Source organism: Cynocephalus volans, chromosome 1, assembly GCF_027409185.1.
Source record: "Cynocephalus volans isolate mCynVol1 chromosome 1, mCynVol1.pri, whole genome shotgun sequence".
Classification (NCBI taxonomy): Eukaryota; Metazoa; Chordata; class Mammalia; order Dermoptera; family Cynocephalidae; genus Cynocephalus; species Cynocephalus volans.
In genome coordinates this window covers 302,549,458-302,566,282 of record NC_084460.1, presented here as the reverse complement: position 1 = coordinate 302,566,282, position 16,825 = coordinate 302,549,458, and the positions used below count along the sequence as shown (strand labels likewise).

At 60.8% G+C, this 16,825-nt stretch overlaps 1 protein-coding gene across 1 annotated transcript; it reads left to right on the top strand.

Moving 5' to 3' along the window:
• Positions 1-2,363: 2,363 nt before the first annotated feature.
• Positions 2,364-13,388, top strand: MAB21L4 (mab-21 like 4). The gene is made up of 8 exons (XM_063087070.1): positions 2,364-2,455; positions 2,914-2,960; positions 3,380-3,484; positions 4,267-4,863; positions 8,905-9,130; positions 10,541-10,694; positions 12,041-12,394; positions 13,037-13,388. The coding sequence occupies exons 1-8, from the start codon at positions 2,364-2,366 to the stop codon at positions 13,127-13,129; spliced, it is 1,668 nt and encodes a 555-aa protein (XP_062943140.1). The 3' UTR covers positions 13,130-13,388.
• The last annotated feature ends 3,437 nt before the right edge of the window (positions 13,389-16,825 follow it).

Genomic DNA, 16,825 nt, shown 5'->3' with positions numbered 1-16,825 from the left:
CTGAGCGTCCTGTGGATCTTGCTGTGATGTCCCCAGCGTGTGAGAAAGGAACACAGCTTGGGAGCGGCTGGCCCCCAGCCCCACCTGGATCCCTTCTGAGATTCCACTGAAGCTGGAGGCCCACGCAGCCGCCACCTCTCCTAGTCCCTGGTGCCTCCTGCTCTATCGGTTTTACTCCTTGCCCTGTGGCATCGCAATTCCAGCAAGCAGGCAGCAGACCGGCTCGTGCCGGTCAGAGGGTCAGAGGCTTGCACAAGGATAGCCTGGCAGACCTGGGCCAGCTTCAGCTGGGACTTGTTCCTGCCCCAGCGGTCACTTTTTATTTGCCAGCTCCTTCCTCGCCTCCCCTGGGGCAGACGTCCTGGGTGACCAGCGATACCTGGCTCAGAGGACCCCCTGCCCACCATGCCCACCGTTCCCTCCTGGCCCCACCCCCTCCTCTCTCCTGCTGCTGCAGCCGCACAGGGCTGTTCCCTAAACCTGCTGCCAGCTCTGCTTCCTGCACAGCCTTCACCCCAAATACCACCCACCCCACAGACAACAAGGACTGAGGTCAAAGAGGTGCTGGTGTTCTTGTGCCCACCCCTAGATGGGGGCCTCAGAGGCCAGCACAGAGTGGGACTTGAAAAGGCAACCTGGACAGGTGGGCTGGGAGTCCACGTGGAGGCCCAGGGCTCATAGAGGTGGCTGGTGAGTGGGGCCCGTGCGGCCAGTGTCCTGGCGAGGTCTGGTGCTCCACGTAGCGGTGCTGGGGAATGCTGACCGTGGCTGGATAACGGCCACTTTCCAGTCCCCAGAACCTGAGGTGAGTACTGCCTTGTACGGTAACAGCGAATAGTGACATGAGGTTGTGAGACTCATTGTCAGGAGTCCTAAATGCCCTAAATGCCATCCCAAGTGTCCTTGTAGGAGGGAGGCAGAGGAGACAGCACAGACACACACCAGAGGGGACCATGTGAGGATGGAGGCCACGGCCGCCCAAGCTGGAAGAGGCAGGAGCAGACACTCCCCTGCGACCTTTGGACGGAGTCAGCCACGACCTTGATCGTGGACGTCTGGCCTCCCGAGCTGTGAGAACACACTTCTGTTATTTTAAGCTGCGCTGTCTGTGGTGATCTGTCACAGCAACCCCAGGAAACCCACACAGCGACGCTGTGCAACAGTGCCGGGGGCGGTCACCACCAGACGGCACACGTGACCTCCAAGACGGCGCAGGTCTGCACCCGTGAGGTCCCCTCCCACTCTGTCTGTCCTTCTCAGCATATCTGGGAATTCTTGAAATACAGGATCTGTGTGCTTGTCCCTGAGCTATGCTGAGATCGAATCCACACAAACATGTACGTACGTGGGTGGAGTGTGCACCAGCAAACCCCTTCCTGGTGAGGGCCCTGATAGAGCATGTCAGATCCACCCACAACGCTGTCCACGTCTGGTCTCTCCATCCCCTGCCCGCCCTCACCATCCTGCCCCCCTGGGGCCTGCAAGTGGTGGTCCTGCTGCACGGTGGCCCTGTCCTGGTCACATGCTGCACTGCAGCCAAGGCGGCCTCTCGTCCCCTCTGCCAGCAGCCCCGTCTTCCTCCCTCTCCACTGGCTGTCCCTGCTCTGTGCCTGCAGGTCCAGCTTCCCAGGGCCCCTTCCCTGGCCCACGTTCCCTGGTGTCGTGCACTATGCCTGGCTCCGGCTCCAGGTTGTGTGAGGAGGCCCAGGCGGTCCCACCACGCAGAGCTGGTCGTAGCATTTTCCACCCATGAGAGAGGCCGAGGGGAAGGATGGGGCCTGGCCCGCTGGAGGCTCTCCTGTGAGCTGAGGCCCGGGGGGCACTGGAGGCCACCAGGCAAGGGGGCAGGTGGAGGGCGGGGCACTCGGGGCAACCAGCTCGGTGTGGCTCAGGGACTGGCGGAGGTCCGCATGCAGGGGCCGAGGGACGGGTGGGTTGTGTGTCCACGCTGAGGCCCCAGGAGAGGGTCACCGGCCAGCCAGGTGGGGCCTGTCCCTAGGCGAGGCGAGGACCGTCCCGTCCTGTGGGCAGTGGGAATCTGGAGAGCGTGGAGCCAGGGTGCATCTCAGTCAGATCCCGACTCCCTGTGGCGGGCTCGCGTGGGCAGCTAGGGGCGGCTGCGGAGCAGGAGCAGCGCGGTCTTCCTGTCGACGGCAGGATGGGGAGCGCCTTAGATGAGGGGGTGGCACCGGGCTGAAGGGAAGTGGAGTCAGGTGGGCAGGCTGTGGGGGCGTCTGGGGTTGCGGATCAAGGCTAACTGGGCAGAGTGGGGCGGCCCCGAGGTGGGAGTCCAGGGGCAGGAGTGCCGCTTGGGGTGGGAGACTGGAGATGCTCCCGAGCTCGCTGGGTTCCGGGGGCCTGCGATGCCCAAGGGGAGGCGCTGTGGAGGTGCAGCAGGGGCCTGGGCCACCGAGGAGCAGGGTCTAGGGCAGGGCCCAGCAGAGACTGACAACAGGTGTGGCAAGGCGACGTCCCCAGCAGAGGGGGGAAGAGGGAAGACCCAGTTTTGGGTGCTCTGATGTCACCAGCCGGGGGGATCTAAAGGGGCCACGAGAGGAGAGCGCCCAGGGGACGGGAGGGGTGGGGAGCACGGGGATGCCCCCTGCTCGTGGTCATTGGGTGGGGAGCAGGTGCTGGATGGGGGAGCTTGGTGGGGAGGGGCTGAGGTGGCTCCTGGGTGCCATGGTAGGTGGGGGCGGCTGGGTCCCCTGGGTGAATTCAGGAGACCACTGTGAGATTCCTGAGAAAGTGGAGCTGCAGAAACTTAAGACATCATTGAATGAGAGACACAGAACCCAGGCGCAGAACAGGGTCCTGAGCTGCCGGGCCCCAAAGCCGAGGGTGAAGGTCAGAACCGGTGTCAGGGACTGTAGGACCCCTGGCTACTCCACAGCAGTGCCCATCTCCCTGCAGGTCTGAGACCTACAGAGATGAGGAGCACGGTGCAAACGCCAGCGGGTGTGAGGGCAGAGGCTGGCTGGGGGTGCATGAGGGCTGAGGGCAGTGGGCCCTTGACCCTGGGCAGCTGCCCTAGGGGAAGGCATGTGTGCTCCGGGCAGCCCCAGAGGACAGGACTGGCAGGGTTTGAGGAGGGAAAGCTATCTCTTGCTTGGCCTTGGCGTGGGCTGCCCTGTGCGGAGGGGGGCTCCCTGCCCTACCCACTGGGACTGCAGCCCATCGAGGGGTTTCCAAGCACCAGGAAGTGAGCGGCTGCGGTCCCCCACCTCCACCCAGTGCTCTTTGCTCCTCGGATCCCAGATCTGCCTGTGGCTCTGACTCAGGCGCAGTGCCCCAGGGTCTGGGGCCATATGCAGGTGGCTGCGGGGACAGTGTTTCTTTGCTGCCTGTGCTGGGCCGTCTCCATGGCCGCTGTTTGCAGATGCTGCTCCAGCAACTCAGCACCCAGTGCTGAGCCACGGGGCCAAGGGTCGGTGGGGCGGCTCCCTGCCTGCTGGTTGGGACTTGTACAGCCCTGAAGAGGGAGGTGGGTGGGGCGGGCAGGGAGCCCAGCACAGGTGCTGGAGGGGCCGGCAGGGTGGGGTTTTCCAGCCCAGGAGGCAGAGCCACAGAGCTCGCTTTCCCTTAGACCCTGCTCCTCTCCAGCTCCCAGGCCAGGTGGGTGCCGGGGCACCGGTGGGCTGCCTGAGGGTCCTGCCCAGGTGGCTGGACACACGGCTGGGGGGAGGCAGGATTCACGCCTGTCTGCCCACCTTTACATGGGCACAGGTGTCTGAGGGGACAGTAACGGAGACTCGGCCTGCAGTCCTGGCCGGAGGCTCCCACATAATTGGGTCTGTGCAGCCTTTCTCATCTGAGCCTTGGGGACGCCTCCTGTCCCCTCCAACCTGGTGGAAAGCCTGGTGGGGAAGGGCCGATTTACAGAGACCCTGCTGCTGTGGCTGCCAGGATGAGGGTGGGGGGAGGAACTCCAGGAGCCCCACCTCCTGGGGACAGCACAGCCTGCAAGTGCCAGGGCCTGAGTGATGAGTGATGTTTGTCTGGGGCTGTCCCGAGCCTGACTGTGTCACAGGCCTGAGATACAAGGATCAGTCTGATGGAAGGGAGGAGGGTGGTGGCCAGGCCTGGCCTCTGCCTGCCCTGGACAGCCCCTATGACATTCCTGGTTGTTGGTGACTGACTCACCCCACTTCAAAGGCCCTGGCCCCCGTTCAGCTATTTAACCCACTGCGCCGCGCCCGTCACTCTGGGATTCTGCTCTGTGGGGAGCTGGAGCCCGGCCTGCCGACCTGCTCCTCACCTGGACAGGTGCCTCATCCTCCCAGCTGACCACACAGCCAGCCTGCAGAGTGGTCCTCGGGGGACACCAGCCCTTCTCTGCCACTGCTGAAGGGACACTTGCCCCTGCCCCGGCCCTGGCCATGGCTGTACAGGTGCCCCTGTGGCACCACTACCTGCAGGCCATCCGGTCGCGGGAGGTGTCCCGCGTGCAGGACTTCCAGCGTGCGGAGAACGTGCTGCTCACGGTGCTGGAGCGCGTGCATGCCCTGGACCCGCGCTTCATCGTGGACTACTCCCGCGACCTGGAAGCCTTCCAGTTTGCCCTGCGCTCCTCAGAGGACCCGCTGGACATGGAGGTGCCCATGTGGGTGGACGCTGAGGCTCTCCTGATAGAGGAGCCCGGAGCTGCTGAGCCAGGGGACAGCCCCGCAACCTGCCGCCTGGGCATCCCCAGAGAAGCGGCTGGCATGGAGCAGTGGACGACAGATGATGTCTTCAGCGCCTCCTCAGAGGACAACACCAAGTGCCGCGGCCACATTGTGCCCAGCAAGGTCCTGCATGTCCTCAAGGACCTGCTGGTGGCTGCCATCGTCCACTGCAAGCATCACAGCCTCCTCAGCCCAGGTAGCGGCATGGCCACCTGATGCGTGTCTGCGTGCACGTGAGTTAGTGTGTGCTCGCAGAGGTGTGCTCACCCACTGCAGAGTCGTCTGTGTGCAAATATGTGGGTGCGCGTGCATGCGATCACTGTGGGTGTGTGCTCGGGGTGGCTGGCAAGTGTCCTGTGTATTTGGCTGCATGCACATGCATGTGTGCCCATGTGTGATCACTGCACACAGTGTGTATCATCACTATGCGCATCTGGGCACGTGAGGTGGGAGACATCCCTTTGAGGTCCTTCTAGCCCCCAACACCTCTAAGGAGACAGATTATGCATTTCATGTCATCTAGTTTTCGTGTGATGATTTTGGTAGTGACATTTGCATGGATATTACTTCTTAAATGACCGGAAACTTCAAGAAACTGCTGCTACTGGAGCCCACCCCAGGGCTCAGACCTACCCCAGATCACATTAACAAGATACCAGAGGAGAGACTGAGGCCAGACCCCTGGTGCATTCAGAAAGGCCCAGCCTCAGAGCCCACCTGGGGCCCAAGACACCAATTAGCAACTTGGCCATAAATCGATACAGATGTGCACGCACATGCCCATATGCATATACAAACAAGACCAGTGTGTTGTTTTGCTGGTTGACTTGCCTGATGAGGGTTCCAGGCATTGTTCTGGGCAATTGGTTCTGTTACTGGTCACAGCTGTCCCTACTTCCAGCATCTGGTCACTTTGCACCAGGTTAGGAGGAGTGTGTGTGTGTGTGTACGTGTGTGAGAGAGAGTGCAGGAATGTGCTTGTATATGCATATGGGCACATGTGTGCACATCTGTATCGATTTATGGCCAAGTTGCTAATTGGTGTCTTGGGCCCCAGGTGGGCTCTGAGGCTGGGCCTTTCTGAATGCACCAGGGGTCTGGCCTCAGTGTCTCCTCTGGTGTCTTGTTAATGTGATCTGGGGTGGGTCTGAGTCCTGGGGTGGGCTCCAGTAACAGCAGGCTTCTTTCGTCAGCGACTGCTTGGACCATGCAGGTGGCTGGAAGTACAGGTGCAGCCTGTGCGGGGGCCAGGATGGTGGGGACCCTGAAGGATGAGGCCCACCCCTGTGGGGGCTCAGCGCAAGGACGTCGGAGCAGGGAACTGGGGACCAAAACAGAATGTCCTGCTTCCCTTGGGTGGAGTTGGGCGTGTGACAGTGGTGGCTGACACTCCTCACACGGATGTGCTGTCTTAAGTCACCTCTCTGGTGTTTGTCTGACCCTCACATCCACCGTGAGATTGATGGGTGGGGATGCCAACTCACCTTACTGAGGGGCGGCGACCTGCTCGGGCTGCCCGTTGTGCGGAGCCCAGGTCTGGTGGCACACCCAGGCTGGGGCCGGCTGGGTGGCAGGGAGACTTCAGGCACCTGGGCTGGTGGGATGGACCTGCCCTCTGGTGCTTCCTGCCCTGCGGTTCTGGAGAAGGGCGTGCCCGGCACAGCACATAGCCAGATATTGGTCTACAAGCTAGAGAGGGGGGCTCAGAGGGTCTTCGGGCTTCTGGAAGTACTTCCAACACCAGGAAGGCAGCTTTCAGCCAAAGCACTTCCCCAGACCTGCCTGGTGTCCTGGGGCAGGTGACTGACCTCTTGGGTGACTGAAGCCTGTCATTAGGTGTCTGGCTCCCAACACCCCCACAGCCCACCATCACCTGGCCCTCTGGCCCTTGGGCACTTTATCTGGTCATCTTCTGAACCTTCTAATTACTGCAGGTAGCTTGGCAGGGCCATTTCTGTCTTCATGCCTGACCTAACAGGGCTGTTCCACCTGTCCCTGTCACCTGCCAGGCCACTGCCCTGCCTGTTGGGGTGAGCAGGGGGCCTTGCCAGGCCTGGGGTCAACCAGGTACAGTATAAGCTCCCAGCCCTTGGTCACATCCCAGGTTGCTTCCAGGCTGAGAAAGCAGACCTGGGGCTGGGACGGGTGCCACCCCCATGGGGCCCCAGGAAGCTGGGTGTGCAGGGAAATTCCAGGCATTGCTTCCTGACACCTTAAAAGGCAAGTGTGACAGCCCCAGGTGACAGGGTTCAGGCTGCCCCCACCCTGGGAACCGGTGAGACCAGCCCAGGGCTGTGGCAGGGATGGCTGGGACTGGTGGCGGGTGTGGCTGGCTGCTTTCCAAGCTGCCATTTCATAGACAAAATGTGTGGCCAGTAGCAGACAAAGAGATGACACCGCCAGAGGTGGTTTGGATGGCAGGTGCCTCAAATGCTGAGTGGTAAGGGGCCCCTCTTCTCCTCTCACTGATGGGGAAACTGAGCCTCACACACAGATGGAGTGGCCCAGGTGGCAGGGCCAGGACTGTCCTCGGAGGGGTCCCAGGAGGTGGCCCAAGAGCTGCCCTCAGGAGGTTGTAGGTGCAGAGGAATCCACATGGCAGGGAGCAGGCTGCATCTGAGGGGCCCCCAGGCTGTCAGATGGGGAAGGCATCCCCCACGTTCACTCACTGTGGAGACCTTGCTCTGAGGCACATGCTGGGGATTCCCTCTGGGACGCGCTGAAGTGCCATCTGTGCCTGGCTCCCAGTGGGTTGGCCATCCTAACCTGGACACACCAGGATGTCCCACCACCTCCCTAGTCTCCAGCCCCGTCATCCCCTGAAATGTCCCCTCCTGGGTGGTTTGGGGTCCTTGTTTGGGAAGTGGGTGCTGGGCTGGGCCCTAGGCAGGGTTCGAGTGGGGCAGGGAAGGAAGCAGGAAGCTTCTCAGCTGGAATGTGCCATCTGTGGGGTTCTTGGGCAAGGACGTGTGGGGCTTCAGTGGAATCCAGGCCTTGTCATGCAGAGCAGCCCGGCTGAGTCCGCTGCCAGCCTTCTGGGCCAGGGCAGCCCTGAAACAGGTCAACCAAGCCAGCCGCCCCTGCCCCAGGCCCCAAAGCTGTATGTTCTTTCCCACATGACCTCGAACTGGGCCTGGCCCTGTCCTTGACTCCCCCAGGCCCCCTGCTGTGTGCGAGGCCAGCTTGCCAGCTTGTGCAGGTCGGCCCCCTATGCATGAGTCTGACCAGGGGCTTCCTGCACACGTGGTTGACTAGAGGAGGGGACTCCCAGGGAAGCTTGGAGGAAGGAGTGTGGGGGTAGAGATGGGAGGGGCAGCTCTGGTCAGGAGAGGTCCGGTCCAGCTCTAGAATGTAAGCTGCCCCACAGGGGTTACATATGTCATCACCAGCCACAGGCTGCCTGGAGGGTGGGACCTGGCCTCCTAGGCACTGCTGGTGTCCCATGGCCAGAGGCTGTCCTCCGCAGAGGGGCAGCTACGGAGCACGGCAGAGTGCTCAGGCTCAGGAGAGGGGTGCTGGGGGCCCAAGAGCACCTCTCACGAGTTTTCCTGAAGACTGAGGGGCCTGGACCTTAAGAAGCAGCCTTGCAGACAAGCCACTTGGAGACCCCTCCCCACAGTCCTCCAGCAAGGGCTGCAGGGTCTGAGGCTGCTTGGGTTATAGAGGGGTGGGGGTGGGGGGCTGGAGGGATGCTGGCAGCCCTGCTGTGCAGACCCCCGGGCTCCAAGCATGTGGGGGCCCTGGGACCCCACTGTTAGGGCAGCACCTGGGGTCATTCCTGCTTCTCTTTGGGCCCAGGCGGTCTCCTGGCTCCAGCCTGGGCTTCTGCCTTCTGCTCCCACAGGGAAGGTGACCGGCAGAGAGCTGGGCAGTCGTGACGGTAGGGGGGTGAGCATGGGCTGAAGTGGGACCTCGGTGGCAGGGACCAGGCAGAGCAGGCAGGCTCAGGAAGGCCTGGGGTGGTGCCACCGGCAGGAGAGAGAGAAACGTCACTGTTGTCATTGCGGAGGCTGCCAAGTCTCTGAGCTGACAGTTGCACCGCTGAGCGGTACCGCTGTGGGGCGTGCGCGGCTCGGCTGAGATTCCGGGACATACGTGGTGGGGTGCAGCAGACTTCGGGGTGGGGGACACAGGGCAGCGAGGGCTGCAGGTGGGAGGCGAGGGCCCCGGTCTGCAGCCGGGGGAGGGCAGGGTCTGCGCGAAGAGGGGAGCGGCGTGACGGCGGCGGGTCTTGCAGGTTCACTGAACGCGGCCAGCCTGCGGGAGGAGCAGCTCCACCTGTCCCTGCTGGTGTCCAGTGGCTGGAGAACGATCCGCTTCAACATCGTGCCTGTGGTGAGGAGGAAGCACAGGGTGCCCGCGCTGGAGAGGGCCCGGCTGACACTGGGATTCCCTGAGGGCAGCTTGAAGAGGATCACCAGCCAAGGGGTGGACCTGGTGCCGGCCAGCGCCCAGCACTGGAGGTAGACGCTCCCTCCCGGGTCTGCGGGGTCCCCGCCTGCCTCTGCCCCCATGGGCATCTGTGTCCCGCTGAGGTTTCTGGGGCCTCCGGGGGAATTCGGGGCCCAGCCAGGCTTCCTACACCAGGATGCTCAGCTCCACTGTTGGTGGCGGCTGAGTGTTGAGAGACGGGAGACCTGGGGAAGGCTGCCCTGGCCAGCCCTGCATTGCCCAGCCGCTGCCTAGGGTGTCGGCAGGTTCCTGGAGCTGCTGGGGCTCCCCGTGTGGGCAGGGTGGTCAGAGTCTCATGAGACTAACTGGGCCTAGGCTTGCTAGCATCTTCCACCTGGGCTGCCCTTCCCAGGTCACAGTGCCCATCCCCTGCCTGCATGTTCAGCCACAGATGTCCCCTCTCCTGTTGGCCCTGGTGCTCCAGCGGCTCCTCCTTGGGCCCCCTGTCCTCTGTCCTCAGTAGCCCAGAGCTGGGTAAGGGCCGCCTGCATCTAATCAGCATCTGTGAGAGGAAGGAGGGGCGTGGGGCAGAAGCTAAGCCCCTCAAGACCCCAAACCGAGGAACAGGGACCAAGCCCCATCCAGATCTGACACTGCTTTAATAGCCCCTCCCAGGCAAGGTCATCGTGCCCTGCCCACCCTGCTCACGTGCCTGGAGGTGATGCTTTGACTGTAGTGAGTCTATCCTCAGACGCCGATGACCCTTGCGAGGCTGGCTGTACCCCTTCTCCATGGGAGCGCCTGTGCCCCCCGTCCCAACTGACCCCTCCGCGCAGAGTGGGGGCTGTGTCCAGCTTGCTGATTGGCTGCTGCCCACCAAGGAAGAGGGAGGGCAGGGCTGAGCAGGCAGATGGGAAGGTGACCTTTCCAGTGCCCTGTCCCTGAAGACACGGAGGCTTGAGGCTCCACAAAGAGCGGGCTCACGAAGGTGTGGTCCCGAGGCTTTCCCCTCAGTCCGCTCCACAAGCACACATGAGCGCCTCCAGCGTGCGGTGCCCTGGGCTGTGGGCACTGGGGTGGCAGTGATCTGAACCACGGCCTTCTCGTTGCCGCTTGCTGGGGAGGCTCAGGCTTCCCCCCAGGGCCGTGGGTGGGGCTGTCACAGCCCGCCAGGGACCAGTGCTGCTGCTTCGACCCCTCCATGTTCTGAGGCCTGGGAGCCTCTGTGAGCTCCGGATGTTCACACTGAACGGCTCGGGAATGCAGAGCCTCAGAAGTCTGCGGGCTGCGCCGGGTCCAGCGGGAGAAGACACAGTGCGCACGGCCACTCGCATGGCCCGAGCCCTCCCGCAGGGCTCGGGAGCTTCTGATACCGGGGTGGCAACAGAAGCTGGGAGCTTTTCCTTCTCGTGATGAACCGTGGGGTGCCTGGAGCCGAGAGGACCCCAGTGCCAACCGCGTGTATCTGCCTGGGCTTGCAGGATCTCCACAGACTACCTGCTCACCAGGCTGCTCGGCACGCTGGGCTCCCTCCAAGGCCACCGCCTGGACAGCCTCTCCATCCTCGACCGGGTGAATCACGAGAGCTGGCGAGATGGCGGCCAGAGTGATGGTTTGACCTTCGGCCACCTGAAGGTACACGTGGGAGGGCTCGGTGGGCACCCCGCCCCCACCCCAGCCTGCTGGCCCATCTGTTACCTGGGGGTTGAGGGTTGGGGCACCCTTCTGCCAGCTCTGGTGGGTGGGTGGCCTGAGTGAGCTCTCCACGTTGGGATTCTGAGGTGTCACCCAGGTTCTAGCCAGCGAGGCTGTGGCTGGAGTGAGGTGGCCGCAAGGTGCTAGGGCAGGTCAGGCCAGGCCCTCCCAGCCCCAGGCTACTGTTGGGTCAGACCTCAGGGCTGGGCTGCACAGGTTTGGGCATCTGTCCCGAGGGGACCCTGGTGTCCTCCCTGGTGTCTGTGAACATTACCCGGCTGGGATTCCTCCCTCGGAGTGAACCAGCCCCTGGGGACCTGGCGAGAGTCCAGGCAGCCTTTCTCTGCTGCCCGCTGGGCTGCGGTGACACTCTGGCAGAACTGTGTCCTAACAGGCCTTTGTGACTGTCACGTGCTGAGAAGAGCAAGGAAGAGTCAGGGCCTGGGGCTCAGACCCCCAACCCCACAAGGCGGTGAAGAGGAGGCAGGTGGGGGCTGTGGGTCTTGGGGTCTCCGCCAGGTCAGCCCCTCCCCAGAGTGTGTGGCCTGCCAAGCACTGCTCTGTGAACTGAGCAGGCGGGCCCTCCCACCTGGCTCAGGTGTTAAGGGAGAGGTGACCTCACCTGGTGTCAGAAGATGGCTCTGCCCCAAACCTCAGTGTGACCTTGGACTACTCACTGCCCTCTCAAGCCTCCGTCTGGGCTGGGTCACAGCTTCCAGTGGTCCTGGAGTCTGATGTTCCCAAGCCCCAAACTGAACAGAGGGGCAATGGGAGCTGTGGCAGGAAAGGGGTTTGAGGACACAGAAAGGAAACCATGTGAGAGCAGAGGGGCCTGGCTGGGGCCACGGGGCAGGGGCAGGAAGAGGGCACCTGGGGCTAGGTAACTCAGTTCTTGAGGCTTTTAGACTGTTGTCTGGGACCAGGTGTCATGAGCACACAGGCCAGGGCTGTGACAATGCCACGGGATGGGCCCTTTGGGTTGAGCTGCAGGGGATGAGTAGGAGCTTGCCGGGGGCGGGGGGTGGGGAAGGCCCAGAGGATGGTGGGAGCCTCAGAAGCCCCGAGACAGGTCTTGGGTAGGGCTGGTGTGGGGGTGAGTGGAAGGTGTGGGGAGAGGCCGGGGGTGCCCAGGGTCAGGCTGGGTCCTGGGAGAGTCAGGGGAAGAGCAGAGAGGGGCACCGTGCCTTGGGGACCCTCCAGACTAGGGCAGCAGGTGGGGAGGGTCCTGGCTCAGACTGGCAGGCCACAGCAGCCCGCAGGCCAGGCCTGACCCCACTGTCCCACAGACGGTGCTGCTGTGGGCCTCGGTGCTCTTCCCGGCTCCCGAGGACTGGGCCGAGCTGCAGGGCGCCGTGTACCGCCTGCTGGTGGTACTGCTCTGCTGCCTGGCCACCAGGAACCTGCCCCACTTCCTGCACCCGGAGTGCAACCTGCTGCAGTGCGGCCTGGACCTGCACGCCATCTACCAGCGCGTGGAGGGCTTCGCCAGCCAGCCCGAGGCCTCCCTGCGCATCCACATCACCCACCTGGGCCGCAGCCCCCCACCGCGCATCGACAACGGGGTCAAGGCGCTGCTGCAGCTGCCTGCCAGTGACCCCGCCTACTGGGCCACCGCCTACTTTGATGTCCTGCTGGATAAGGTGGGCGTGGCCGGCTGTGGGAGACTGTTGAGGTGCTTGCTGCCTGCTCAGCTGAGCCTGCCCCTCCCCCCCACTGTGCCCCCTTCCCTCCCCAAGGGCAGCCCTAGCCCCATCCCGAGAGTGGACAGTCTCCGTCCAGGGCATACTCACCTCTCTTGGCCAACCTCTCCCTGTCCTAGTGACAGCAAGGCCCAGCGTGGCCACCGAGCTGCTGGGCTTCTCCCGTCCTGTTTTAGCAAACTCCCACCTACCAGACTGCTGAGAGCCTCCTGGGGACACCCCTGCCACCATTTAAGAGTTGTTACCCCAAAGTCTGCAGGCAGAGAAGGTTAGGCCCCGCTCTGTGCTCTCAGCAGACCTTTGTGGGGGGACTGGTAGCAGGAGGGGTGACACACACTCAGCCTTCAACCAGCACCCGGGGGTCTCCTCTGTGTCGGGCCCACGCCAGGCACACCTGCGTGGGAGGATGGGCTGCTGGAGCAGAGGATGCTGGGGCCACCTGTGGGATGACCGTCCAGGAAATTGTCCAGAAGCAGTACTGCCCAGTGGCCAGGGAGGGTCAAGCTGTGTCTGGGTCTTGTGACGCCTGTGACGGGCTCCTAAGTGTCACTGTAACCCTCCTCTCCTCTGCAATGCCCGTAGTTCCAGGTCTTTAACATCCAGGACAAGGACCGGATCTCGGCCATGCAGAGCATCTTCCACAAGACCAAGACTCTGGGCAGCAAGGAGAGCTGAGCTGGGTCACCCAGTGTCTGCCCCCACAGCCCTTCTGTCCCCCAACACAGGAGGCTCCTGGGACATATGGAGAAGGGCAGGGGCTTCTCCCTGAGGTGGCTGGTGGAGGGACTTTGTCACCGCGGACCACGCTCGGACTGTCCAGGATGGCCTGGTGGGAGTCCGACAGTGCCGGCCAGCGCGGGCCTTCTGGAGCGGCTGCCTTGACCCCGGGGTGAGGGCTGGGACGAAGGTGCCATGTGCTCCATGTGATGCGTGTTGATCCAGCCTGTGTCTGCGTGAGACCTGGAGTCTGAGGGCTTGTCCCTGCCTGCAACATGCACTGCTCCTTGGCGATAAAATACTATAGATTTGAATAAATTAATGCCCTGGTCTACACAGCAGGGGTGGCGCCTCTACTTGTCGTGTGTCCGTGTGGAGAATGTTTCCCCTAGAGACACAGAGCCAGAAGAGGCTTCCGTGTGGCAGGGCGATTCCAAACCTCCTCCTTTCTCTGTGAATGACCCCCCTTCCCCAGGCGTCCCCCTCCTCGTTCATGGAGGAAAGTGAGGACAACGGAGGGGACAGCATAGCTCCTATGGCAGCCCGTGAGCCCATGCGGCCCTGTCTGCCTCCTCCTGTCACTAGGGCGAGGTGCCGGCTCCTGGCATCTGAGGTCACCCCCTGTCCGTTGTCCTCTATTTCCCCACCTCGCATTCTCTCGTCCTCCCACTGCAGCCTGCTGTACCTAGTGGCCTCTGTGCCCGGCCCAGCGGGTACTTTCTGCTTCCCACCCTCTTTGACCCCTCGGTGGCATTTACTCCTCAGCTGCTGAGCCCTGGCCTGCTCCCTGGGCTCTCGGGAGGGGACCAGCAATTCCACAGCAGGTGCACGTAGCAGCAGCTTCCCGAACCTCCTCCAGAGGGACCCTGGCCGTGCACCAGTGTAACCACACCCTGATGGAAGGGCGTGCCCAGGTCTGATGAAGGCTGTGGGTTTCAGGGCCCAAGCCAACGCTAATACCAGGGGACGTGAAACGCCAGCATGCCCTGCCCCCATGAGAGCGGGAGCTCACAGAACACAGAATCTTGGTCCAAATCTGATTCATAATGTGTCCAAAGGGTCCAGGCCCATGCTGTAGTCATTTTCTTGGTGTTTGAGTGTGGATCAGGAAGGCCGTACTTAGCAGGAAGAAGAGCTCTAACAGTCGGGGGTCAAGGGGAGAACTGTGAAACCAGCCCTCCTCCCATGGCCGAAATCATCCAGCAAAACGCACCACATCCCGGCTGCGATAACAGAATTTAGTGCCACCTTCAAAGACTTTAATTCTTCGGTATGGCCCCAACCAAAACCAGATTGGTTATGGTAAATGATAGTAAATTACATAAACTTAGCCACGCTGTAACTGTAGCCCAGGCGCTGCGCTAGACGTGCGGTCTTCACTAGGACAGGACAGTGGTGCCGCTGGAACTCGCTGTGTGGCCACTGACCTGGGGATGCATTTTCTCAACCCTGTCGGAGGGGAGGGTCGGGAGCAGTCTGCGTCCCCTTGAAGAGACAGCAATGGGAGTTCACGGTCTGGCCCGGGCGTGCATTAACCCTGCTGCCCTGTGTCACAACGCAGGCCTGACGCGTCCTCACCATCCGGAGGTTCTGTGCAGTATCAGCGGTTCACCATGTTGATGACGTCCTCCCGATCAGAACTGGGGAGCGCCGACTGCCAGTTCTTTGGATGCCTCGTTGGACACATTCATCCTTAAGGGCGGGAGATGAACCTACAGAGTCTCAAGGGTCTGCCCCCACATGGAGAGTTTAGAGGCTCAGTGGTCTGTGCCGAGACATTGCTGGAACGAGGACGGTGCCGGGTGGGCTTCGCTGGGTGTGGTGCGTGCAGCTCACTCTGGAATGTCCATGAATCGGGCGGCTTGGGAGGCTGTTCGCTCTGAGTGGGGCCAGAGCACCCGCGGCTCTTCAGTAGGTTCGTGCTATGATACAGCCATGATGCCAACGGTACCCACAGTAGAAAGGGGCAGCAGGTGGCAAACCCCAACACAGGACTAAAGTTCTGGAGCAAGAGTATGTCCTCTGCAGCGCAGAACCACTCACTGTTCAAAACGCAGTGTTGGACATGATACCAGGCCCTTGTAGAGAATGAGCCACTGGCCATGGGACACCTGACATCTATGTGACCTGAGCTGCCCATCAGAGCTGAGTGTTATGGGGTCATAGGTTTGGGGGCTGGCAGCAGTGGTCATTGTGCAGTGGACAAGGTCTCCATCCAAGACCAGGCCAAGCAGAGTCGTCGGGCCATGTCAGTTACACAGATAATGGCCTGTCACCATATCCTCGCATGTGGACAGCCACATCTCCCCCTCCTCATATGTGGCCTTGGTGGGGGGGTTCCCGAGTACTAGCTGCTGGAGGAGGAAAGCCCCGAGCCTGTTCATGGATGTGATGGCTTGGTCTCTGGGTGTAAGCCCAAAATGGACTTTCCTGACTCAGAGTTCCTAAAAGCAGGAGGTGAGGGAAATCCTCCTAGTGTGCAGAGTGTCTGGACATGCAAGTGGTCTGTCCATTCTGTTTGGAACAGCACGTGGCTGGAGGACAGGAAACACAGACTTCAGACAAAGAGCATTGCTGGAGGTGCAGCGAGATTTCACAACGATTAGAAGAACAGTTCATCGAGAGGGTGTAACGGCCCTAGCAAGAGACCTTCAGCATTCATGGAAATGAGTGGACATGGTTAAAGAGAGAAACAGACAAAACCACATTCACACTTAGAGTCTTGAACATCTTGCACTCGGTACTTGATAGAAAAAGCAGACAAAAAAAACAAAACAAAAAATCAAAAAGTGTATAGAAGACTTAAATAGCACTGTCATCCAACCTGACCTACCTGACATTTGTAGAAACCTACACCGGCAGACACACATTCGTCTTAAGTGAGCATGGAATGGTCAACAAGACTGCTGTTAGTTTATGAGAGAAGATCACAACACATTTGCAAATAGTTAAAACCCACACACAGTACCATCTATGGCTGCAACAGACACAAATTAGAAATAAGAACCAATATTCTCCCCGAATATTGGAAATTACACACATACCTCTAAATAATTCACGGTTCAAAAAGAAATGTGGAGCTGGGGACTGGACCCCCCTCTCACAACCAGGCACACTGCCAGTGCCAAGGAGCATGACAAAAACATCACCTCCATGTGGGTGGCCCACCACAGCCACCACAATAACCATGGCTGCCATGAAAGTGGCTAGATGCCACAACCACCATGCAGATGGTCCCCTAGCCACCGGAGTGCATTGACACAACGAGAGTCACCAGCAGAGACCAAAAAAAGCAGAGGATGTCTCTTTCCACAAAGGCCATTCTAGAGTGACAGAAGCAGCAGCTGCTCTATGATGATATTGGGGGACCTGATCACACCTCTCAGCATCAGACAGATCACCTAGGCAACAAATCAACAGAGTAACCTTTACTCTTTCAGAAGGAGAGAAGAAATCTAGGGTTATTAGAGGGGGGAGGGGGAGGGGGAGAGATTGGACAAGGGGCACAGAGAATACGTACGATTTGTAAAAATATATATGTTAGTAATATTGATTTGATCAACATATGTCAGCATTGAACCCCCAAAATATGATAATTAACTATAATTCAATAAAAATTAAAAAAAAAAGAAATGACAAGGGAAGTTATGAAAT